General features: G+C 40.8%; 2 protein-coding genes across 3 annotated transcripts in view; one reads left to right on the top strand and one right to left on the bottom strand.

The window, feature by feature from the left end:
* Positions 1-1,713: 1,713 nt before the first annotated feature.
* On the top strand, positions 1,714-17,067 carry LOC109997598 (KN motif and ankyrin repeat domain-containing protein 4). The gene is made up of 9 exons (XM_020652136.3): positions 1,714-1,987; positions 8,520-10,075; positions 11,861-11,936; positions 12,386-12,685; positions 12,887-12,971; positions 13,594-13,813; positions 13,891-14,033; positions 14,370-14,570; positions 16,203-17,067. Exons 2-9 carry the CDS (start codon positions 8,581-8,583, stop codon positions 16,293-16,295), a joined length of 2,613 nt encoding a protein of 870 aa, XP_020507792.3. The 5' UTR covers positions 1,714-1,987; positions 8,520-8,580; the 3' UTR covers positions 16,296-17,067.
* Positions 17,068-19,303: 2,236 nt separating this feature from the next.
* The window catches only part of LOC109996541 (low-density lipoprotein receptor-related protein 8), an 87,293-nt gene continuing 80,551 nt past the window's right edge, over positions 19,304-26,045 (bottom strand). The window contains exons 16-18 of one of the 2 annotated variants that reach the window (XM_020650721.3): positions 25,006-25,284; positions 23,882-23,950; positions 19,304-21,984 (exon numbers count right to left, since the gene is read on the bottom strand). In XM_020650721.3, coding sequence (XP_020506377.1) covers positions 21,644-21,984; positions 23,882-23,950; positions 25,006-25,284 — 689 coding nt within the window. In that variant the 3' untranslated portion in view covers positions 19,304-21,643. The remainder of the gene's footprint in view (positions 21,985-23,881; positions 23,951-25,005; positions 25,285-26,045) is intronic. The other variant, XM_020650729.3, reaches the window with a different exon arrangement.

Genomic DNA, 26,045 nt, shown 5'->3' with positions numbered 1-26,045 from the left:
CTAATTCTTGCTAATTCCTTTTCCATCCGTCGTTGGGCACAAGGCGGTGGTTGCAGTTCTTTTCGAGGCTCTCCCACTCCATCTTTTCTTACATTTTTCAAAATTGCAAAGTTTATCTTACTCTCAAGTAGAGCTCAAGTCGGATGCTACCAGCTGGAGAGACTGTCATAAATGGTTTTCACTGTATGGCACATACTGTGGGCAATACGTGATTGGAAAAACATTTCCATTCACGCTAGAAGACAAACTGTAGGAGTGAATGAGAGAAAAAAGGATGATCTGTATTCATACAGAATCAGAAAGAAGGGAAAAGGTCCAAGTGTGAATTTAAATTGTGCTGAACTGTGCTTAAATGTCTATACTACCATGATAAAATGCTCACAATTACAATGCCAGCATGCTGGTATTATCATGGTTTAAAGCTAGAGAATCACACTAATTACATAAGTACAGTCAGCATGACAGTGACACTGCTAAAATGTTCATTTTCAAAGTAGGAAATGCCAGATGGCCTACAAAATACAATGGATTTTACAGCTGCTTTGTGTGAGGCCAATTGGTGAATGATGGATTATCTGTCTTAAGACCCAAAACCTTGATTCACTGGCTTCAGTAAATAATGGCACTGGGAAATGAAATGTCTTTACAAACTTAAGAGTCAGTCAATCTATTCATTTTGGGATATCTTATTTGGTAAACTAACTTCGAGCCACAGAGGTCCCTCAAGGAGATCAGTTACGATAGGTTACGGAGGCTTTATCCTCTGGGGAACATGAACATCTTCTGAAAGTGTTGTGTTGTACTTCCATATTTAAAATAATGAGATATTTCCCTGATAAACCTTAACGCTGATGCACTGGTGACTACCCACAAAAAAGACTGGGAGATCGATAGGGTCTATATAGGGTCTTTATCCTCTGGGATCCATGAATGTCTCTAAAAACAATCTGACTCGTCTCAGGTCCCTTATGTCAGTATGACTGTTAACTGACCAGTAAATGTCAAGACTGTGGAGTTCTAGTGCTTTGTCTTTGCCTAGTGTTTGGAAATCTTATCTTTTGGGGAAAATGAATGTGCAAAATGTATTATAAATCTATCCCATACTTCATTAGATACTTTGGTCTGAACCATAACTATGGAATGGCCAATAGTTTGTCAAATACAGACATTATGATTCATTCAACTATGCCACTAGCATGGCCAATGAAGCAATTTTCACGTCTTTACAATAAATTTGTTGACAAATGACAACACATTTATCCACAGCCTGTATATGGAGATGAGGAAAGACTTTTCTAGCATGCTGCTGGTGCCCCAAAGGAGGATGCTGGTTAGGAGTTTAAAAGAAGATCCAAAAGTATGAGAGGTATGCATTGAGAGAATTAACCCCCATGAATGCCACCAAGCCCTCTGCTCTCCCCCCTATTTCTTTGATTATAGGGGGCAGAGACCACATTTCAAGGGATAGGGTTACACATTCTGAATGAGGGGGGTCGATGAGTCACTAGTGTTATCTGAGAGGATCATGGACGGTACACAGTAAAGTGACTCTTGTACTTTCTCCTAGGTGCTCCATATTTTGACATGTTGTCACCTCCATCCCAGAAGAGCTGCTGTCTTACCCAGCCGGCTACACCTCCTGAGCTCCTATTGGCTGCCGTTTGAAGGAGAGTGCCGTCTGTATGTCTACCCTCCCACTTGTCAGTCTCGTTGGATGGATTGTACTAGAGGAAGGCATGTTCACAAACCCCTCCCTGCACTGTGCTCTCTTTTACACACAAGCAAACCCAGCTTCTGTTACAGCAGGGGCTGCTGCACGTTGGCACTTTCCAAACAGCCAGGACATGCCACTCTCCATTCAGGCACCTCCCTGCCCCTCAGAAGACAGGAGGACTAGCTGAACTGAGCTGAGAGCAGACTGTCAGACAAACACACCCTCACATCAGCAAGACAGAGTGGAGGAAACAGCCTGAGCACATGTCACAAGGTAAGTCCTGGTTAAATATTCATCTTAAATCTCTGAGCCAGAGGAGGACTATTGGATTGGATAGTTAATCAAAGCAGAGATGCTGAATGCTGACCTTGAAAGTCTTCAATAACGGGATGGGCTGATCTTAATTCAGGGTCAGGAAAGCTTTTGACTTGTAAGTGATTTTATAAATTGTGTAGAGTGAAACTCTGGGCCTGTACTGAATACTAATCAGACCTTGAGGAATAAAACATTGCCCTAAAGAGATTAAATGTTTAACCACATTTACATCTCAATTACTTTATTTTTATAAGCAAGCTACAGACATGCAACACACACACACACACACACACACACACACACACACACACACACACACACACAAACACACACAAAGCAGCAGACTTTCTATTTTAACCTTGCCATGTTAACATACCACAGCTTTCTTCCTTGCGTGAAGCCCCGGCAGCTGTTTCATCCAAAAGGCTTTGGCTCCACATACCACCCAATGAGGCTCAGATGCCACAATGCAACCCTGACCCTGTTGCTGTTGGACATCTCCAGTGGTCCAAAATCGCAAGATGAAAACATTTGAGCAGAAAAAAGATCACAGAACTTGAGGGATTTCTCAGAAGTCTTTATGGAGACAGCGAGTGAGAAATGTGAGTCTAACAGGAGAAAAACAGACAGGCTCGCTTTTCCCCTGCTGCTCCATCTGAGTCCAAACAGTTGGCTTCGATTTCTATATCAACTCTGAACAGAAGACAAGGTTTAGAGTTATGCGCTGGAAGGAAATAACAGGCAGTAGCCAAAAAGTTGAGGGGACGAATGGTTTTTCCGGGAACAACAACATAGACAGGGAAACTTGTAGAATTACATACTGTACCAATGGAGGGACAGGAAAAAAAAAGAGAGGCAGATGGCGGAAATCAGAAAAATCTAATAATTAATTGTTAAATGTAATTGTTGAAGTTTTCTTAAGGTTAGGAATCCACAAATTACAATTTTGATATAAACTTTTTCAAACAAAACACACAGTACAATTATGTGGGTGGCTGGGACAAAGATAACATACTGACAGCTCTGCATGTTAACCCTGAGTGAACCCATAACAACAAGAACACAGAAGACGTTTCATGAATCATTTTGTATTCATTTAAAAAAATGACTCTTCAGCTCTTGGAGGCTTAACTTAGTACACTGGTGCCTTTGGCTAACAATGTAAAACAATTACTGTTTTCAGCCTGTTTGTGTTGGCATCCAGGGTGTCAGATTGCGAAAAGAGGGGGGAACAGCACACAGAGCCTTCATGTGTGAAGGATCCACAATGAAAGAGAATAAATAGCTATCAAAATAAAGCATAGGCCCCACAGTTTTGTTCAACACACCTGAAGCATGCTGTTTGCTAATTAGCACCAACACAAAGTGATAATTAACACTGAACAAAAAGTAAAGCTGATTCAAATGATATAATTAGCTTTTCCAGCGTTTAGTCATGACCCAAAACATGGCCAGTAGGTAGCGTGGATCGTCTACTCAAGATCAGGGGGTTTTATTCCTGGCTTCTCCAGTCCTCATGTGTCCTTGGGCAAGATACTGAACCCAAACATGGCTTCTACTGGCTGTGCCATCTGTGTGCATGTGTGTGTTTGGACTTAAGACATGTAGAGTGAAGTGTTTTTAATTGACGGGAAACAAGTATTAGTCCGTTCCAAGCACTTTATTTCAAAATTTGATGCTTGATGAAAAGTCAAAGGATCATCATCTTGGAAACAATGGGCAATGAAATAGCATCCAATATTTCAGGGCCCCTGGTGTTGCCAGCAATATATTCAGAGGTAAAGGATTAAAGGGCCAAGACTTCCTTTTCCATGAGGTGATCATTGTTTACAGTCTGCCAGCACTTGAGAACAAGGAGTAGAGAGAGAAGACATGATGGACTGTTGTCCTTTTAAGGAGATTAATTAATTGCTAAGTCATCACCAGATGATAACCAATCGGTACCAGAACTATATTACAACCACTCAATTACCTCATTGGCACTCTAAAAAGACTGTTTTTCTGCATGCAACCAATGCCAACATTTATGCCAATGGACTATACTACTCGGAATTCAAATCAGGATCCTTCTAGCACCCAAAGAAATGAGTCCCTTGCTTCCAGATTCTGTACACAGTAACTATTAATAGAGATGAAAGAGTCACTAAAGTATTATAATTCTTTGTAAGGGTGCCATGAATGTGTGTACCAAATGTAGGGACATACTGTACCTTCAGTATTCTTTTGTCAATCTGAAGGGGAACTAAATAAAAAGTGAGAGTGACCATTAAAGTTTGTAGGTGTCTTCCTTTTGAATGTCCACATTTTGTATAGTATTCCAAGGAATTGTTGAGACAGTTTTAATCTTAATCAAAGTGGCTTTCTGACCCACTGACATTAGTATCCTTATATTGATATCAGTCATTTAGCTAAAGAAATCAGCCATAAACCGAATTAGTTATTTCATCCAAGCTGCTGTTCAAACATGTATCACTGCTCATTGAGAGGTCGCCCATCTCTCTGTGTCATGAGTTCATATTTAATTTGTGGCTTTGGTAAAGAATGTTGTGGATTGAGATGTTGTGATTATGTGGTTTGCGCTGATGCAGGGAGCTCAAAGGTCCGTGTGAGAAAGGACACATTCACCCACTTGACAATGTAAGCTATTGTGGGATTTGTTACATGAAGTTTGCTTAAAATGTTTTTGACATTCCCTTCACTGAAATACTACAAGAACTTCAGATGAATACAAAGGAAAACTTTTTTTTGTCATAAGAAAACATCAGACTCTCTCCAATACCTAACTTGAGTTTTAATTCAATGTGTGCGCAGGCAGCAGTACTCTAGCATTGTGCTGTTTGGCTGGGGCCTGTCTGGGGTAAGGCAAATATTTTACGTTTCATTTCTTTGGTTTCCTGTGAGGTGGGCCTACTGCTCCAAGCATATACAATTAAAACCTGTGCCACAGAAATGTGGAGAGTTAGGCAATGACTCTTGGGAATTGCCTAAACCCTAACTCTGCAAGATTGTTTCCTTTGTGGTAACCTGGTCAGAAATACATTTAAAAGTATGTCTATTTTTATACTAATGAAACTTGTGGGATATAGCAAAGGATTTCACTTCATTTTTGTGAGAGCATGCAGTATATAGCTTACAAATGTGTGTATTGTAATGTGAAATATACAGCTTTCTTTTCTTCTTTTTAAAGCCGCTTTGCCGTTATTTGATAGGACAGCTGAAGAGAGACAGTAAGTGTTGGGAGGAGAGAGCAGGGGATGTCTTGCAGCAATGGGCCAAGGACGGATTCAAACCCACAGCCACTGCGATGAGGATTATAGCCTCTGTACATGGGGTGCCCGACATAGGCTATTGGCACTCCCTTCTTATGTTTTTTTGAGAATTAGTAGACTGATGTGAAGTTAAAGAAGTGGTAATGTATTTTTTTGCGCAGATTCTAATTCTGGCTGAGAGAGTTGAAAAGACTGATACTTCATCCTACAGATATGGAGCAGCAGCCAGGAGATTAGCAGCTAACTGGGCTGTATAGGCTACACAGATAAGCAGACAAGCACCTACAGTGATCACGTTATTTGTAATTTGTTCAAAAACAGCTAAAATTAGGTGTTGCTGAAATTTTACAAGAGGTTGTGTCTCATTACAAGAGAGGCTAATTGCTTGCCCTGCTAACAGTCATTATGCTAACTAAGCTGAGCTATCTGTCCCTCTCTAGCTTCAAGACTACCAAAAGTATCAATGTTATTGTCTATACATTAAAGAGGACATATTATAGCCCTTTTCCACCTTTTCAAACAGTCCCCTGTGGTCTAAATGAAACATCTGTGTTGTGCTTTGATCAAAATATAACATGAATCAAGCACCAGAGGAGGTTTGTGACCCTGTATAAACCAGCTCTCTCAGAACGCTCTGTTGCGATGAGCCCCCCTAAGTTTTCCCGGTAGACATCACTCCTCTGTAGCGAGAATAAAAATGGCGGACCTGCACAACGGTTTTGCTGTAGGCTGGGGATGAAGTCCATTGGTGGAGATGTCAGGGGAGGGAAGGGGCATTAAACTTGTGACATCACAAGTTGAGCAAATTTGAAACGGAGCATTTTTCTCTATGTTGTAAGACTTATACAGACTACAAAGAAAGGACTGGATGGATTTATTTCACATTTTGTGGGTTGGTAGACACTCATGTTATCCTAATATATGTTCAAAAACACTGTAGAAGTGGATTTTTTCACAATATGTCCCCTTTAAGGAAACATCTTATATCATTTATGTTACCACATTTACTCTCCCCATAATCTTGAGTGTATACTTTTAATTTCAAGAACCCCCCCCCCTTTTTTTTTTTTTTTTAACTTCAAAGTACCGGTATGTCTGTCTACTGAACATTTTCCATTCTGTTGAACTGCAGCCATGGCTTGCATTTTCATAGTCATGTCTGAGCAGAGACTTATTGAGATGTCTGCAGTGACAGGTGCTCTGCTGTACAGGGCTGATTAAGTTGCTTTGAATACGGCCTTTGCTAACATTACTACTCTCTTTGTTTGATCTAACTATCGTACAACCTCCAGACCTTGATCATCATAACAAAAAGATAATCTTGTGTCTCGCTGATTCTAAGTACATCCAAAAGACATCCAACTGATTAATCCAATACTAGTTTGTAAAATAAAAACAAAAGTATGTGTGTTGGCTCATGGCATACGCTTTAGCTTTACACCCACATGTATAGGCTAAACTTAGACTTGTCAGCTGAAGTGCTGACACATTCCTCTCAACATCATAAAACCCTACTGGCATAACAACATACAAACTGTATCAGGTTCAATGTATAACACATGTATTAGGTTTCTGTAACAGCAACAGAACAGACAGTCAGATGGAGTTGTGCTTTGTTAAAAAAACGTTTATAGATCATGACAAATAAGTTCAGTGTTCTTATCTACTAGATAAGCGGAGTTTCCCAAATTGAGTCATTATAAAACTGCATGATATCTCAGTGTGTTAAACAGATCCAAAGCCCTCTTTAGAAGAGAATTCAAATTTAATCCAAAAGGCAGATGGACTTGGTTAAAGTTCTTGAACATGTCTGAATCAAAGAAATGATGAAACAAGAGGGGAAATAGCTTTAAGACCTTCAACCAAGTCGGTCACCTCTTTGACTGAGAATCTTCAGCCACTTACCAACAGAATAGGTTTTCATCTATGTAGGCTATAATAACCCAAAATGTTAAACAATAACAAAGCCTGAAGTAGCATTTAAGTGTTACTGGAATGTCAATCATTATCTTTAATGACCTGTTTTCTTTTTTCTGAGAACAAGTAATGACAATATACTAGACAGGGGACAGGCGTCTAACACACATTTGCACATTAAATGCACGTGTCTTTTACTTCAAATAGACACAAATATATGTCAGTGTTAACCCCTCTTAGCTTGTGAAAATGTGTAGGTCCATGTCTGTTTATAAAGGATTTCTTGCTGTTTATTGCCGTCCATCAGAGAGTGTGTGAATGATGGAGGTCAGAATTCCCAGCAGGCCCATTTGGTGGTGTTTGTCTGTTTACTGCATAGCTGACATTGTTTGGGGCTGTGGCTCGGTGGCTGTGGTGTCTTGAGAGGACGATGAGCTGCCACAGAGGCTGGTGGTCAGGAGAGGGGGGTGGAGGGGCTGGAGAAAGGGAGAGTCACTTAGAGGTAAGAGAAACAATGACTTTTTATTGAATTAACTACTATGAATACTAGAATATACTAGTATCTGAAGACGATATAGTCAAATACTTTAAATTTATGCAAGCAAAAACGTGACAGACACGAGAAACTTACTCAGTTTAATAAGTATGGTTTACTTATTAAACTGATTTTTGAACTGAGGTTTTGAAATAGGATGCAAGGGGAGCGCAGAATGAGAGGAAAGTAGTGACTCACAACAATGGTTGTCTGTTTTTATGTCTGTAGGAGTATACTTTTTTTCTCCGCTGGCCATAGCTGCTGGGCTGTACGGTCCAGAGCTATTTTCAGCCCTCATCCTGGATGGCAGGGCTGTAATCAAGGGAACCTCGGGTCTGCCACTGTTGAATAATAGCTGTCTTGGTGCATGGAAGAAATGAAGCAGGGAGAGTGTGAGAAAAACAGAAGTCTTTGGGTAAAAAAAAGGGAATGGGAGGGAAAAAGAGAGCGTAATTTGATGTTTTTGTGTAGAGCTGTGCGGCACAATTTGGAGTACAAAAAGAGACGACTGCTGTACTGAGTGTTCCCCCATCTGGATATAAATTTGAGAGCTAATCTCCAACAAAAAATATCACAAGTAAACCTTATGTTAATGTGAGTTAGTGCCTTAATGTATCTGCTTTGCCCCTTTGGAATTTATGAATGGCTTCATTATTTTATTAGATAACATAATAACCAAGACTGCTACATGTAATAATACCCTACAAGTTGTGTGTTTTTAAATCAAATGTGTTTTTGATTTAATTCAACCTTGAATGTGTTTTTTCAGATACCACTGGTCCAAACAGATAATGTGACAGCAAACTGCTTGGACAACTGAAGACAGAGAGATGATGGAGAGACAACATAAACCAACGGAAAATGGAATAAAAGGGAAGCCCCCATACTCGGTAGAAACCCCTTATGGCTTCCAACTCGATCTGGACTTCCTGAAATATGTGGATGACATAGAGAAGGGTAACACAATCAAAAGAGTCCCCATCCAGCGTCGAAACAAGGGCCCAAGGGCAAGCACTCTACCCAGGAACCTCAACCCTTCTGCGTGTGGCTACCGCCCGAGTCCCTGGGGTTCTACTGGAGCTCTTGGCCCTAGGTCCAAATTATCAGATACCTATCATCACAACTACATATCCTGGGCAAATGATCACAGGACGCTACTTTCTCCTACAGGGCTCAAATCCCTGGCGGAGATGGAAGCCAGAATCAAGGAGTTTGATGAGCAACCTTTAGGTGAACACATCAGACCTCATCTCCTCCGTGCCTCAAGTCTTCCACTTACAGTACTGCTGAGACAGGGATCAGAGTCCACCGACGACCCTGGAAGCCTCCGAAGTTCCAGGGATAACCTTGAAGAAAGGAATATTTCTTGTGAAGACGTCTTTTACTCATCAGCAAGCCCTCGACCACAGGACTGCTCAGAGTTGTTGAGGCGCCTGACAGAGGCCCTTGAACGTGTGGGAGAGCTTGAGTTGGAGATGAGGGTAATTCCAGAGCTCAGGGCCCAGATCTGTATCCTTCAGGAGGAAAGGGAAAGACTACATTTGGGCCTGAATCAAAATATCCGAACTCCTTCAATTAATGGTAGCACAGACTCAATCCACTATGATATATCGGACATCAAAAGGCCACGACATGAAAGTCACCTTATGTTCCCTAGAAATAATGGTTTCCATCAAGAATGCTCCAATCCATCACATGAGTGGAGGACTAGTACAGATCTGGATGAGCTGCTGACGGTGACTTCCCTGCAGGCCAAGGTAGCTGTACTAGAGCAGAAGCTTCATGAGACTGGCCTGGAGCTACAGAGAGCATTAGGACTGCTAAAGGAACAGCAGGATGAGAGCAGAAGAAAGGAGGAAAAGATTGAGCATCTGGTCAGAAATCCTGGAGTTTGGGTCCGTGCGGAGAGAGTGGTGGTAGACCAGGATGGAGATGAAACAGTGGTGAGAGCCATTGAACCAAATAATCAAGTGTCAAGAAGTCAATATGCATCAAACTCTGCAAGAACGGTTCTTACAAATGAACAACTAAGTCCACGAAAAGACTCTGATTCCTCTGAAAAGAGCTCATTGGAGTCCGTTGGACTTATAGGGGCTTCAGAAACAGCTATGGTCATGCACCATGTCAAGAAGATCAAGCGGCTCCTGGATCAGCAGTGGGAGTGTCTGTGTTCAGACCATCATTCACAAGAGGAGAGTAAACCTCTAAAGCACCCAGATCCTAAAGTCAACTCTCTGCAGCAGGAGATGATAGGACTTGTTGACATCCTCACCTCCTATTACACCCAGCATGGAAACAGGGATGATGAGAGGAGTCAACATGGAGGTATTGTACTCCACATAACGTATATTTTATCATTTCAGTGATTAAATCCTGACTACTTTGCAGGACTGTGATTTATCTATTGAAACAAACATCTTCAATGTGAATGCATATTCTGTAGGTTGAAGATTTTGGATTGGAAGAGTTCTGGTGTCTGTTACTTCTTTTGACCAATCACGTTTGAGCTGAGTTTGGTGGGACGTGGAAAACAGTCGAAGTGGAGAGCAATAGTCATCAAGCGTGCGTTTAGGGTGATGCATTCTGACTCTGATTAGCTTTCTATTAATAGCTACCAACAGGTCTCTGTACATGACAATCCGGTTGCTCTCATCCGTCCACTGTATTGTTGATAGTTAAAGTTACTAGCACACAGAAGAAGACACTTTCACTAATATCCATTATCAGTTATCTGGAAATCCACTGAAATATCGACTGTCCCCTTCAGAGGTTAAATCAGCATCAAACCGCAACCAATTGGTTAAATTAAGCAATTTACATCACTGTAAATAACTGAAAAAACACATTTTGAACTTCAAACATGCTTTACTTCCTTGTCATCCATGTTACAGATAAGTAAGTTCAATGAGCTTTATGTTGAAAGGAGTGTGTCTGTTTGTCTCATGGCATGTGTTTACACTGATTTAATCTTTTTGTTTCTCTTTCATCTTCTTAAGGATTCCAAAATCCCTTCCTGCTTAGCTGAAATAGCAAATGTGAATGTCTGAGAGAAGTGTATTCAATATGGTTTCTCTAAAAACGAGTGATCTCAAGACCCATCGGGCAATTTCTTTACTGAAAGTCCAAAACATTTTTTAAATAAATATTTACTGTAAATACACAGATTATTCTAGACTGAAATCCAAATTTCTACTTTTAAAACCCATTTTAATCTTTAAAACCTAATTCAATCATTAAATAGATCAAGCTAGTATATATGAAGGGGCCCAAAGGGTTGTCCAAATTTCTGTCATGGATGAAAATAGAGCTATAATTGGTACCTATGCCAACAACCGTGGAAACCTAAAAGCTGTACCAAGACACAAATAAGGGCCAGTTTATGGGGGGACTTTTGCTGCTGGTTAACCAAAAATTCTGAATGATTTCAGTAAGGGAACATTGAATCTCTTCAGAAATCTTTCTTAAAAGTTGTATATCTACATATGTCTCACATTAAAGATGTCTGGAATTAATAAAAGAACACAAAAGTCAATATTGAAAATCTAGATCTGCTACCATTTAAGGCTTAATCTGCAATTTTTCACACTTAAATATAAGAGAAATCAAGTATATCCTCTGAAAATAACTCTGTGAGTAATGACTGTCTACAATAAGTGTAACATCCGAGTCCCACTGTCTGTGATGTTTTCCGAGCTTTCCGAGTCCTATCTTGAGTTTGTTTGCAGCCAGCCGGCCGGCTCATCCCCTCGTGTATAAAAGTTATTTAATTGAGGGACTAGAGAAAAGAAGAATAACATACTGTACTCACTGCTTAATTGAATGTCATATAAGTGTTTCTAGATCACGCTCATTTCGGGTAAATTTACATGCAGTGTGAAGATACGAGCATAATAAAGATCTCTAGCATTAGCATGCTAACACAACAATGCAGCGCAAGTTGTTTTGGTTTCATGCTGGGGCTCAAGGGTGACATCTGCTGGATCAAAATCGCATATTAAGCCTTTAAGGCAACATTATGATGCTCATGTGTTAAAAATAGACTCACATGTTACCTTTTACTGTGAAAAGTTCAATGTTTCATTGTAATTTTTGTGTTTGTCTTCAATGTAGCCTCTAAATCCATCATGAGGACAGATGGATGTTACTTGATGTCTGAAAGCCCACATTCTGGGGGCGTTAATGAAAGGTTAGTAAATAGCACTCTGACATTAGCAACCTTTGTAGTTATGATTATTGCTTGAAACCATAGTTATAGGTGAGGTTACTTTAGCTACTGTCATTTGACTGAGAAAAACACAATGAAGGATGACTGCCACTCCCTTTAAAGTTGTCATTAAAGGGACAAAAAAGCGGTGACTCCCAAAATCTGAGTTCCAGTTTTGTCATTTTTCAGAGTGTCCAATGAGCCTTTTTATTGTCTCTGACTGAGTCAGATTGGTTGGAAGAGATATAGTTACTTGTTTCTAAACTGCCAATTCAGCAACTAAGGAGGGGAGATGTTAAAACTGTCTTTATTGCTGACTGCTGAGTCTGTGAATCTTCACAGGAAAATACAAATGTCTATTTTTAAAGGCATGAACTTGCAAGAAAGCTGCATCATTTTTCTGCTCTGCCTTTTTACAAAACAACCTCAAGAGGAAATCTGGATGGGCAGCACAGTGTGAACCAGCACAAGCAGAAGGAGGGACTCATCAGCCCTTGGGAGATGGCTGATGTCCAGGTGGACGCTGACCCAGGCAAGAGATGGATGGATGAAAAGAAGCAAATGAGCCCAGACAGAGAGATGATATCAGGAGCAGTTGGATCCAGGCAGACAGATGGAGTTGAAGCGTCTGTCAAAGCTGAGACTCAAGAGAAAACAGCCAAGATGAAACCCAGGTCCCCAGGAGAACAGATGGAGGGTCATTCAGGCTCAGAAACCACCACTGGGGCCAGGTGAGAGGACTGGAACTACAGTCTTATAAAGATAAAGATAAACTTTATTTGTGCATTACAGCAGCACCAGCTTATAGTGATGTTTGGAAAATGTTATCCGATGTTTACTCTTCAGGGAATAGCTCCTGTGTTTTCTGTCATCTCATGGGAATAAATTCTTTGGGAAAATCGATCTATTTCCTCTTTATTTTTCTCCCTTAGGGGGATAGTGACTGCAGATTTTGTGGCTGCTTGTCAGTTCCTCAAAGATCACATGGACAACATGGATAACCCCAATGAAGACATGGTAAGCAGAATTATTGCAGTTGTGGCTCAGTTGGTAGGGTCAGTCGTCTCTCAACCAGAAGGTTGGGGGTATGTCAACAAAAGTTGACATACAGGCAGATTATTATCACTCAACTCTGCAACTCCCCTCAGCTCCAAACCTGCTTAGCAACAGATGGCAGATAGACAAAGTGAGCTACAAGCTTGTAAAATGTGACACTGGAGAAAAGAGCAGAGCTTCAAGGAGAGCTGGTATTAAAGGTTTCACAAGCTAATGAGCTACAGCATTTCTTATTGTAGAACAAAACTTAGTTGTAAAAGTATATGAATATAAATATGTAATATAAAGCAATATCATATTGAATATTAATTTAGTATTTATACATGGAGGTAAGAGTAGGAGGTGTGTCTGAAGAGAGCGTTTGAGGTTTTAACAGACTTAAATGTGTTGGATGTACAGAGGCAGGACTTTAAATAAATGCTAATGTTGATCTGTATATGTTAGCTGTAAACAGTTTCAGTGGCTTAACATATTAACGCAAACAATTTTTTGAAAAAATCAACAATGCAGTGTTAACAGTTAAAAATAACTTTCAAAAATGTAACTATTAGCATTGTTCCTATGTTGCCTTCTGTTTTTGCAGAGGAAGGCCCTGGTGGTGTGTTTTCAGCACTGGTTCAGTGCAGCAGCAGAGGAGTCGTCAGTAGCCAGCAGGTTGGCTGTGTACCTGAGAGAAGTAAAGAAGGACACCCCTTCTCTACTGGCCTTCTTAGTCAACCTGGCTGACGACAACAGCAACACAGTGCTGCATTATAGTGTATCCCACTGTAACTACAACATTGTCAGCATGCTGCTGGACACAGGTAACAGCATCGTGTGGGCCAGAGAAGTTTAATGTGCCTTCAAATACAGAGAAAAATGAATTTTCTCTCTCCAACAGGTGTGAGTGACTTAAATCTTCAGAACAACGCAGGTTATACGCCAGTAATGTTGGCCGCACTGACAGCACCTGACGGACCTGGTGGGATGGAGGTGGTCCGCAAGCTGATGGAACAGGGCAACATCCACACTCGCTCTAGCCAGGTAACACAACCGATGTGAGCATATATTAAGTGTAACATGTTTTGTATTCATGTGAATAGTGGCATCAAGTAAGGACAGAAAATGAATGATAGCAGTGAGATGTCAAGGTTTTCCAGTTTTCTATGCAGTCGAGAGAAAATTGTATGTACTCCATAAATAACTTACATTGACACAGGGTCATCCCCTGATTTGTTTACACTGCACACTATGTAGAAATGTATACTGGAAGTTATGTGCACTATAAATCATGTACATACAAAGCAAAAATAAATCATACAAAGTGGGAAAGATACATTAGGTTTTCAGTAAATATTTCAATTGTCTGTCCCTCCACAGACAGGTCAAACAGCTCTGCACTTGGCGGTGAGACACGGGCGAGTTGTGATGGTTCGCCTGCTGCTGAGCTGCGGAGCGGACACTAACATCCAGGACAACCAGGGAAACACAGCCCTGATGTTTGCTGCTGAGAGGGGACACACACACATCGCAAGGCTGCTGCTGGAGAGGAGCCAGTGTGATCTCACACTGACTGACAAGGTGATACTGCAGAAAACCCCATAGACAATGCACTGTTAGATTTATCCCCAAACCCTTCAGCCAGATAGAGGACAAGCAGTTTTGCTTTCACACTAACCAATATTGTAAGGTACAGATTTCTATTTGCCTTTGTATGTTCATTTTTCCAAGAAAATAACATTTAACTGTGTATTGACTTTTTTCAAAATACTGTAGCGTTTGTATGACGACTCATACTCCATTTCCCCAGTGAATTCAGTGTTATTTAAAACATTACCCTATTTCCACTTTTGTATTCACATAACTAAGCTCAAAAGGGAGCTTAGATGAATGCTTAAATGTTTTGACTGACACAGTGTGGACGTGGGTGGACTGACAGTCTGGATGCAGCTAAATACAGCTTTCCCAGTCTTAATGGGCAGAGACTCAGATGAGTTAATCCGCTAACAGTACCTTATCTGCCAGTCTGAAGCGATGGGAGGCAGCGAAAAGAGCAGTGACAAGGATGCAAAATGGTCCCTCTGCTTTTGACTCCATCTGCCTTTAAAGTTTAAAAGAGAGAAAAAGACCTTCAATCACATGGGTCCCAGCTTGATTCAAAACGTTTCACCTTCACTCACACTCAGATTCATTACCTTAATTAAATTATAACTCATTAGACTAAATAAATGAAAGTTTAACCTTTCACAGTGTTGGGTTTTAATCTGTTCTCTGGGAGTCTTCAATCGCACCTCAGGGTCATTACATGAAACAAGCTCATGTTTAGCCCCAGCATCCCTTTGAGGCTGCACAGTGCTACACCGTGATACAATGCTAACCTGCTGTTTACAGTAGAACTACAAAGTATAAGGTTATACCAAATAAGTTTATTGTGCAATAATCAAAATATTAATATCAACAAAACCAAGAGTATGCTACCCATGCTAGATGCTAACATCAACATGACCATGCTAACATGCTGGTCTACAGTAGAATTAATAATGAGCTCATAATAAACAAAAAAATACAATTTCGCTGTGTGTATGCATCAAACATGAATGATAAACAAAATGAAGAGTCTGTAGCCTAAGTAGAATGCCTTTGAGGCTGTTCTTTTAGCTCAATGCTAAAGTCAACATGTTGATGGTGTCCAAATAACACGCCCATTCCCTACTCCCTACACGAGCTCTCTGAACTATATGGTGCACTTATCAGAACAATAATAAATACATCAAAAACTTTCTGACACTACTCCAACCATCATTACTGACACCATTGCTGTGGTACAACTAAAATTTGCAGCTTATCGCTGAAAGGGGATCAATATTAACAATAACGGCATGAAATTCAGCGATAACTAATACAATACTGAGTGTATTTTCACAATACAATCAAATTTTAAAACAATTCAATTATCTTCCTATAGACTTGTGCCTGCCATCGTTATAAGGGAAACTAACATCACTCTCTTTTTTGGAATGAGGTTCTGGATTTAGGCTGAAATGTCAGTAAATAGTTAGTTGGACTAACAGGAAACAGCAGCATTGTTAGCATGGTTACGAAAGGGTGTTTATAGTAAGCCTATGTATAATGTGCCTGGCTAGATAGGTATTCAGAGTAAGTTTCTTAAGTCTTACTCATTATTGTCCTTCTCTTTTTTTTTTCGTTCCCCAGCGTGGACAAACTGCACTCTCCATCGCCATGCAAGGTTCCCACACTGACACAGCAGCCCTCCTGCAGGCCCACGCTAAAGCTCGAGCTTTGTAGTTCTTTGTAAAACTGGGAAGTAATGTGTAGACATATCTTTCATATTTAGCAATAAACCGTGTATTAAACACAGTTATATCTTTGCTTAGGTTGAGCTGTTGCTGTTCCGTTATTGTTTCTACTGGACACATTTAGGCAACAGGAATATAAACTTGAGTTTTGGATGGGATGAGTGAGGCTAAGCTAATATCTGTCTGTCGGGATTGCTGATGCAGTAAAGAGCTAAAGTTAATGTGCTGATGTCTTTAAATGCTGATGTTCATAGTTATGTCTGACCTTTGCACATCAAAGTAGCGTCTTTGCTTTGCAAACTATGCAATGTAAGAATATTTATTAAACGTTTATGGTGTAGCTCAGATTAAATATTGACAACTATAAAATAACAAGTGCTTAAGATAAGTTCCCCTGTGCCAGATACTCATATTCAAACTATTACAGCAGCCAATTCCTTTCATTAACAATATGTGTGGAATATAAAAAAGAAATGATAAAGCTGCATGGAAAACACATGAAAGAAAAACCTGTTGATTCAGTTATAATGTTATTTGCAAATGTATAAAATGGCTCTCTTTAATAAAAATACATCAAATTATTACATTTTATTTCTGCTAAGCAAACAAGTTTTTGAGGAGAACCCACAAAGTTAGCCGTGTTTGTTTTGAGCTGGAACCTAAAGGATATGAATATACTTTGATGACACACAAAATGCTCGTGTAAATATTAAAATGATCATCTAAAATGTAATAAATCTGCATTTCATGGGTTAAAAATGGGTGAAAACTGAAATCTGCTGTTTGAAAGTCCTGCCTCACACACACACCCTCCTGCTGGTTCACCTATTGCTCACTTTTTGTAATTTTGCAAAATAGTGCAAATGAGCTATGCTATTGTAGTAACAGTACTGACCAGCAGGTGGCATAGCTCCTCCATTTCAGCCACATTATTGGCAGACAAAACAAACATAACACACATACAGAAAGCAACAATGTACATAAATTTGGAATTCTAAAATGAGCATATCCAGGGGAATAGATCTAATCCCTTTCAAGTGTGACATACAATTATAGACATGATACCCACCAAATTGTGCTAATTCCACCATGAGAGGGGGCACACATGAGATTCACCTGCGATCCTATGGCAGCTGGAAAGGCCCGATCCAGCATGAGAGCAGATGTATGTGACTGGCCTTTGTTCTCCCCCCCCCCCCCCCCCCCCAACACTTAGGGTCTGAGCTTCAGTCTCTCTGCGAGGATGTGAGATAACGTTGTTGAGATAAAACAAAAAGGATTGAGTGCGGAGATGAGGGGGAGGCTGGATTTCTGTCTGAATGAGCAAATCCACCTCATTTCCCCTGAGGATTTTTCTTCCCAGCCCGACTGACTGACTGTCCTGCTGCTTTAATGACCCTGAGCAAATATATATCCTCAGAAAGAGACAGAGATGGATGGATGGAGATGGAATCAGCTGCTTTTCCATCAGTCAAACGTCACAGACGAAATATAAGCACACAGTCACTCTGCAAAGGAAGCTGCACTACTACATCAAATCTATATTTACTTAAAAAGATGAATCCCAGAATGAAAACATTTTGACAATATGTTTTCATTCGTAGCAACCTGTAAGTGCCCATATCACAGGTATATAGCTGTAACCCGCCCTCCCCCACCCAAACAGGCCTTCACGCCACATGGATAAAGGTGCCCATCTTAGCTTTCCTGCAGCATTGAGCCTCTTTGACACATATTTGTCTGCTGCAGGAACCACTGGATTAATAAAATACTTATTACATAATATCCTAATGGGGTCTGGTACAACAAGCCAAGAGTCTAGAGGTATTATGCCTGCTTCAGTTTAATAATGATAATGGACTGGATTTATCCACCACTGTTGGTCTGTCTGCTGATGAATCAGTTTGTAAGTGGATGAATGTGAAAGGCAGCTCAGACAGAAGGGACTCTAAAAAAAACATACTGTCAGGAGCAGCATCCTATCAGCTAAAGCTTTAATTGATGAGCAGGTACCATACATTCAGGAGGAGTGTTAATACAGTGGTACGTGGTCCAGCTTAGCTTGTATAGAACATATTGCAGCTCTGCTTGTGCTGCATGTTACCAAGTCATGCTCAAGTAAAACAAAGAAAACATGCCATACCTTATAAGAAGACACGTTTGTTGTTTCAGCCGTTGGTCTTCTTCCACTGCTCTCAGTGAGTCAGGTTATTATGTCTTTAAATCTGCATTCAGTTTAGACACCTTTGAACACAATGTCACTCACAAAATGTTTGAGTTACACAACCATGGGGGGTCTTCACACACCAGCTTTGTTTTTGGACCGAAGGGAAATATGTTGCTCTTTATCTTCAAATGTTCTGTTGACAGAATCTTTGCTTGTTGGTCATTAGTTTTGTTGTTTGGTCCATTTAGTTAACTTTAGACTGGAGAAGGAGTTAACTTTTTTTGCACCCAAGAAATCAAAACAATAATAATAATATAGGGGCTGAAAGCTCCAGAGATGTCTCCATGTTTTTTAATGCACAGATCATAAGGATTTAGTAGACTGAAAATATGTGCAGTACCTATTGAAGGCCAATGTAGAGAAACCAGCAAGAGTAAGCCATATTTTTACAGACTGCCATACTTGATCAACATGTTCACAGTGCAGGCAGGTAGACAGGATGGTAAGCCCTCCATAACATTATTTCATCTGGTAAGAAAGGACAGACGTATCACAGGCTCATGGCACACAGATGGAGAGCTTCTTTTTAAGACTGCTGTCAGTATGTTGCAGGAATTTTAACGAACATAAACACAAATCTGTTGAGACTAAATAGCTTACCCAGCTTTCATCTGGAAGACATGATAAAACAAAGGTCTGTCAGCTGAGGCCCCAGTTGAGCATAACTAGTCTCATTATAGAGATCTTGAGTGACACAAACCTCCTCTTTCAGCAGCAGGTTTGAGAAATGGACTTGTGATATAAAAGGAAATAAAAGAGCACACACTGAAGACATTTTCAGTCAGATTTTATATATCAATATAGAGAGATATTCAAAAGTAATCCATTACAGAAAATCAAAAGGTGGAACCAGTTTGGTTTAATTAACAGTTCATCGTTGCATGTACAGTTGGCTGATCCCTGTCCTGTCCTTTTTCGTGAAAAACACTTCAAGAAAATGGAAAAAGTAAACGAAAAAGGCACAAAGAAAGAAAAATCAATCATCTCGTTAACACTAAGGTTGGCAATCATTGCAAAAGGGTGGTCATTTTTCAGGAGGGGGGGGGGGTCACCATGATTACGTGGGTGTATGGAGAAAAAAAGGGTTTGCACATGAAAAAGATGCTAAATGATGCACAGCAAGAAACAACACAAACCACTTTGGTGGAAAGATTCAGACTTCTTACAATCAGGGAATGCAGTGCTCTCCTTTTATACAAATAAATTAATATACCTGTCAACACTTTATCTAAAATCTTATGTACAGCTTCTCTTTTACATAATTGTATAATACATTATCAAAAACCTTATGAAAACATATTTACAAATCAATGAATCAAAAAGCACCCTCAAAAACTCTCCAGTGTCAAACATACACATACACACACACACACACACACACAACACTTACACACACATACACTCTTACACACCCGTGTATCCACACATCTGTTTTCTTCCATGCAGTACACAATAAAGAAGGCATTCAAAGAGGGTTGTGCAACAAAGAGCATACAAAACAGTTTCAAATATGGCTGTGGGATGAACAGCAGCACTCACATGCGTAAAAATGAACTCACACACGCACACACACATAAACACACACACATACACGGACTTTAAAGGTCTATAAATAGAGTAACAGCGTTAATGACTGGACTAAACGGGCATTAAACATGTTCTCTGATTTGTCATTTTGGTTTCGTTACATCACAGTCAGATTTGAGTTTTGGTGGTTACATCACATAACGGGTCTTTTTCAGTGTGCAGCCACCAGCTGGGCCCTCCCACACGGAGCCATCCAAACTGTCTGCTCAGATATCCGCCTTCTCAGGGAGACCACAGTGGGCTACGGTATCCAGCTTGCTATTGTGTGTGCGTGCAATCATGTGTGTGTTTAGCCTGAAACAATGAATGGCTGCATTGTCAGGTGGTGGGCAATCATGCATGCTGTTTGTGTTTTTTTTTTTTTGTTTTTTTTTAGAGGGCAAGTGCAAGTTGTCTCTGTCCTCTGGAGAACAGTAGGAATCACTGCACCCCTGTGTGTGTTCATGTGTGCATTTGTCACAGTCAAAAGTGGGTGATCAAATAAAATTCTTAACACTCAAGGGGGTTTTGTGAACCACATAATTCCGCAGCCCAACTAAATGCTGCAGTCTATTGCTTTTCTCAAACCATTGAACACCTAAACAAGTTACAATAAAGACAACAGAAGTCTCAAGTAAAATATCTCTAACCTCTCATCCTCTCTGCTCCTCGACAACAAAGGCCCCAAGAGCGTTCTGGGTGCCTCCATTTACTTCTTTCCATTGCACAAACCTGATGCACTCTCCTAAATCTCTGGAGGTTTGGAGGTCAAATCAAAACATAACCCCTCAAATCAGCCGTGTTAAAGCTGCACTCAGACAACTCACCCTTAAAGGCTTGTTCCTGAACCAGAGAGAAAGCACATGATGTCGAAGCTTTCTTTAAAATCAGTCTGAAAATTAAAAACTAAACAGAAAAACCTTTCGGTAAAAGGTTAATCCCAAAAAAGCTCCAGTTATGACATCTATGACATTAGTGGTTGACTCAAACATGAATCTGTACAGATTGTCCCATCAACGCAGGTGCTGTCCCAGTTTCAGAGCTCACTCTCCCAAACAGTTCTCCCAGAGCTCCCAGTGGCCCACCAGGAATTACACAAACTAAAACATTGAGGATGAAACAGAAGCTGGCACAAGCCTCATCACAAAATATAAGACACACAGCACACAGCACACACCTCACTCGTGATCAATGCAAAAGACTCAAAAGAGGAACCAGTTCAACACCATAATTCAGTTCAGGTCAATGTTGGGAACACATCAAAACACATTGACAAATCCAATCTCAACTTTTTCCCAGAGAAAATCCAGCTGCAGCACAGAAAAAAAGACAAGTGTTTTTAAAAGAAACAATGTTTGTGTAATTAAATCTGCTGTTTTCCAAATAGAGTTTGGCATAGGACATTGGCTGTGAATGGCTGCATGTAAAACTCGATGATATGTTCTTTCTCCCTTCAAGGAAACTTGGTCAAAGTGACCCCTGACCTCTCTCTGTGTGTGCGTGTGCCTGAGCGGCCGTCTTCACCTGGATTCCGCTCTTCTTGGTCACTTTGTAGTTGAGAGCATAGGCTGCTCCGTGTACCAGTGAGTCCCTGGATCAGGCATGCTGCCTCCTAGTGGCAGGGCTATGAACTGCGGGCAGGTGCCACCTCCTGCTCCAACGACTCCCATGTTGACTCCCTGTGGGTACGGGTGGTGGTGCGCGTGGTGTCCCATGCCGTCAGTCCGTCCGATGTGGATCTCATCCTCCTCGCCCTCGCCGGTAGTCTTGCGGTAGACAGGGTTGTCGAAGTTCATGCTCTTGGTGGAATTGCGTCGCCAGTTCCGCCACACCAGGTAGACTCCGGTGCACACCAGGCCGAACACCACTGTGGCAACAATAGGAACTGCATGCGTTTAACACACAGCGGCAGGGACATGGGGAAGGGGGCAGCGTTAACAAGGCAGACCAAGTCCATGGCGTGAAATGAGAGGCACAGAGGGGAGCAGAACAGGCATGCGGGGGGACAGAGGGGTCAGGGGGCAGTGACACAGAGATTGTGTGTGTGTGTGTGTGGGTGGGTGTGTGTGTGTGTGGGTGGCTCGGGTAAACATCGGGTGACTGTCGCGTCACTCATGAACTGACAGTTCTCACACAGACTCTGAGTGAGCTGTGCCAAACATCATCAGAGGGCTGACTGTGGAGAAAAGTTGTTTTGAACGCTCCTCAGGGAGAAAAACAAAATCTAAACTATCAAACAACATCATCCTCAAAGAAAGTGTCCTTGAATAAGCAATGGGATTTAATATTGCATTATTGAATTAAAGCATTAAAGCACCAATAAAGCTCCCATGGTTTATTGACGTCTTATTTTCATTTTCTTTCTTCTTTTAGGAGCAACACTTTTTGCTTTTCGCTCCTATGAGACAATTTTTCATGGCATTATAATCTAATAGCTATATTTTCCCTTGGCTTGCCGTACATTTGCCTGAAGAAGGTCCTTTGGATGGAAACGTTGCCATTGATAAAGTTGCTCATTGGGAGAGGACCTTTCTCTTTTTTCTGCAGTTTATACTTTTTTTTACCCCTGCACCTGTATGCAATTTGTTTGGATGAGTGCACACTAGTCTTTCTCTTTTAGATATAGATATACACATTTATTGTGTTGATCCGTTGATGTCTGAAGATATAGTAAGTAGGGCCCCACCTTTATGGGAGTTTGGGGAAAAATACCTCTATCGATATTTGAGAGAGAAAAAAATCTGATACCGATAAATGACCTGACATCTTTTTTAGATCAATCTTCAATCAGCAGAGATACATAGAGATATAGATCTACACATGTATTGTGTTGATCCGTCAAATGCAGTAATCAAACACTTTTGGAAAAGATATATAACGAAGACAAGATGGTCACTCAACTGGAAAGTAACTGCGTATGTTAGTGCATCATCGCTCGACACTCTGAAGGTTTATGATGCTTGTTGTAATCCATAAAGCACTCTGCTAGTGACAGCCAGAAAGCTTCATTGCTAGTGTAATACAATGATACTCAAATGAAATGCTATTTGACTAGTGAATAAATCGAGTAATACAGGAGCATATCTGCTTGAGGCCGATAATGATAGTCATTGGATATGCTAAAAATCGGCTGATGTTATCGCCTGGCCAATTAATGGGTCGGGCTCTAGTTAAAACAAACTGTGTAAAAAGAACAGTTATATTAGTTATTGAATGCTTCTTTTACTACAAGTACTATCCACTGTAGCTCTATACTGAAATAAAAAAAACTAGTATGAGAATATCTTCTGCTGTTAAGTGGATATGTGCTGTGCAACAACAGACAAATAAGACTACTAAGGGGTAAAGGGCTTAACATGCTCATATTACGAAGCTGTCTGGTTGGCTGCATACTGCTGGTAACAAGGAGAAAAATTGCAGTTATTTAGGTGCACCAACCCTGCCCTTGCTTTCTTTCTGTATTATAGTATTCTTACTGCACAGAGACAAAACGATTACTGACAGGCCAGTAGCGTAACCCAACACAACAACACAGCGTGACGTGAATAATGCGGAGAGGCAGCAATGTCAGACGCACAAAGAAAATGACTTGGAGAAACCTCACCGAGAAGACCTGTATTCCAGGCTTCTCTCATCCTGCCACAGCAGGGTCAGTGTGAATGGACTACAAACAGAGAGGCCTTAGGGTGCAGGTAGACAGCAGCTAAATGCAGCCCTGCAGGGCCTCAGACGTGGACATACACACACAGACAACACACACAAGAGGACTCCCAGTGACTTACCAATGGGGATGACAACCCCCAAAACAGCCACTGTCAGGTTCTCGCCCAGGAGGAAATGTTCGCTTCCAGCTGAAGAGAGAAGGGGCGAGAGAGAGAGAGAGTGAGAGAGAGAGAGAGAGAGAGAGAGAGAGAGAGAGAGGAATTAGAGGAGTTAGAGCGAGAAAAGACAGAAGAGCGAGAGAGGATAAGAGGGAGAAAGCTCACAGGATATAAAAATGCACGAAATAGAGTGAGAGATAAGCAGGGGAGGCAGGACAGGAGAGCCGGTAGAAGAGAGAGGAGATAAAACACAGCAGCCGGGTGTTCGTGCATACATGGCTGTGAGTGTTTTACAGAAAGAGGAAGATAGTGAGGAATAAAAATGACAGCGGGTGAGAAAAATGATGAGTTTATGGCATTTGGCAGAGTGACCTTGACACTACCCCTGACCTTCTACACTTCATTAACACTTCTTTGCCACTTCACATTTAACACTCATTTATATAACACTTACTTATGTACAGTTACACACATGCCATCACCCACGCAATGGACTACAGCCCACACAAAGAGCAATTTATAGAGAGAAGGCCACATTTTCAAGGTAAGATTCATCACTCCTTTTAAATGCAGCTGAGCGTGGTTTTAGGGGTCTTGTCAATCCCTCATTTTAATGTCATCATTACAGCCAGGCTGAGGTTGTGAGCTACATTATGAGGGTGAGAAGTACTGTAGGATGTGCTAGTTAGCAGGAGATGAGGACACTCAGGTGACAGTGTCCCTTTAAAGGGACCAATGTCATGCTTCGAATGTGAAAATCTGACACCTGAGAGCGGAAGAAGACCCTCGTGTTCTGTTCATAGGGCGACTTGGCATGCTGAAAATCAACTCATCTTACACCTAACCCATGGCAGTGATATCAGCAAATACAAATTGCATATAAGGAAATTACAATCTTCTTTATGAACGCATTTGTGGGTCTTAAAGAGACATCGGTATTCATTTCAGTCTGTTTTATGAGCAGTTGAAAGTTCTACAGGAGTTTTTAAGAAAACCTATTTAAAGTATTTGTCGTAGTTTTATCAGTGTCTTTAAATAAAGGCAGAATGAATACACATGGTTTTTTTCATACACAGCTCACTCACAGTGTTGAGAGACGCTGCTGTCCCCTGCTGGTGTGGTAGACACGACCATAGCGGTGGCCGTGGAGTGGGAGCCCAGAGCCTTTGATGCTTGTGAGGAAAGAGGCTTCAGGGTGGAGAGGGTTGTAAGGGAGTCGGGGGCACCAGAGGGAGCTGTGGTTAAGTGTGGGGTGGCATCTGCCTGTGAAACCCCCCCTGAGGGAGGCGGGAAGTCTTCAGTAACAAGCGAGCTAGTGTCAGACGGAGGCGAATATGTGGGTGCTGTGTCGTTTCTCGGTGCTCCTGGAATTAGAGAAGAGAAGATAACAGAATATGAAGCTTCAGAGAAAGTTATTGTCGATGTGTTGGAACACCTGGAAGTATGATTTCAAATCAGTTTTTTCTCAATACCCTTGAAGTACTTGTGACTTTTGGGAAATGAACAGTTTCCTGCAAATAGTTTTAAAGAGAAAATTATTCTAAATATACACCCTCTGTTCTTTAAAAATGAAGATACAGTCAGGAAATGTTAGCTTAGCTTAGAATGACTGGAAACAGAAAGGAACGGATAGCTTGTCTCTCAATGGTTAAAAAGATCTCCCTTCAATTAACTCTTAATCTGGTATTCATTTTATCATTGAATACTAAAACGTAGAATCCGAAAATCTTTAAACATGTCATTAGTTACTAAACCAAATTAACTAACATCAACGTTGAAGTATCATAAAAGATTCTGTTAGTATTGATTTGGTTTTGCAGTTGAAACTCATGCTAGTGTCACTGTGCTTCATCAGTAAACTGTGTGGGTCGATACTTTTAATAAGATCAGTTAAGACAGTTAATTAGACAATTACAACACTTATTTAGTGTGAATAATAAGAAGCTTGTTGTGAATTCATGTTTTCAAAGTTAAAGTATATCTTATTTTGTGGTCTGTTTAGGTCCTGTTTCTTATAGGCACGCTCATTGATGTTTCTATCAATGTTGTCATTCGCTGAGTGTTGCTGTAAAAGCGACAAAACAAACATATATTTCTCATCAATGTGCTAACATGTACATTTACT

This window comes from Labrus bergylta, chromosome 4, assembly GCF_963930695.1.
Source record: "Labrus bergylta chromosome 4, fLabBer1.1, whole genome shotgun sequence".
Taxonomy (NCBI): Eukaryota; Metazoa; Chordata; class Actinopteri; order Labriformes; family Labridae; genus Labrus; species Labrus bergylta.
The sequence above is the reverse complement of the archived record's forward strand: the minus strand, read 5'-3'. Positions and strand labels throughout refer to the sequence as shown.

What these genes read in the sequence shown, in the direction of transcription:
- LOC109997598 (XM_020652136.3), top strand. Translation starts at nt 8,581, where the DNA reads ATGATGGAGAGACAACATAAACCAACGGAAAATGGAATAAAAGGGAAG. An exon ending in GAAACCACCACTGGGGCCAG is followed by an intron (nt 12,686 to 12,886) that starts GTGAGAGGACTG and finishes TTTCTCCCTTAG; the next exon opens with GGGGATAGTGACTGCAGATT. An exon ending in ATAACCCCAATGAAGACATG is followed by an intron (nt 12,972 to 13,593) that starts GTAAGCAGAATT and finishes CTGTTTTTGCAG; the next exon opens with AGGAAGGCCCTGGTGGTGTG.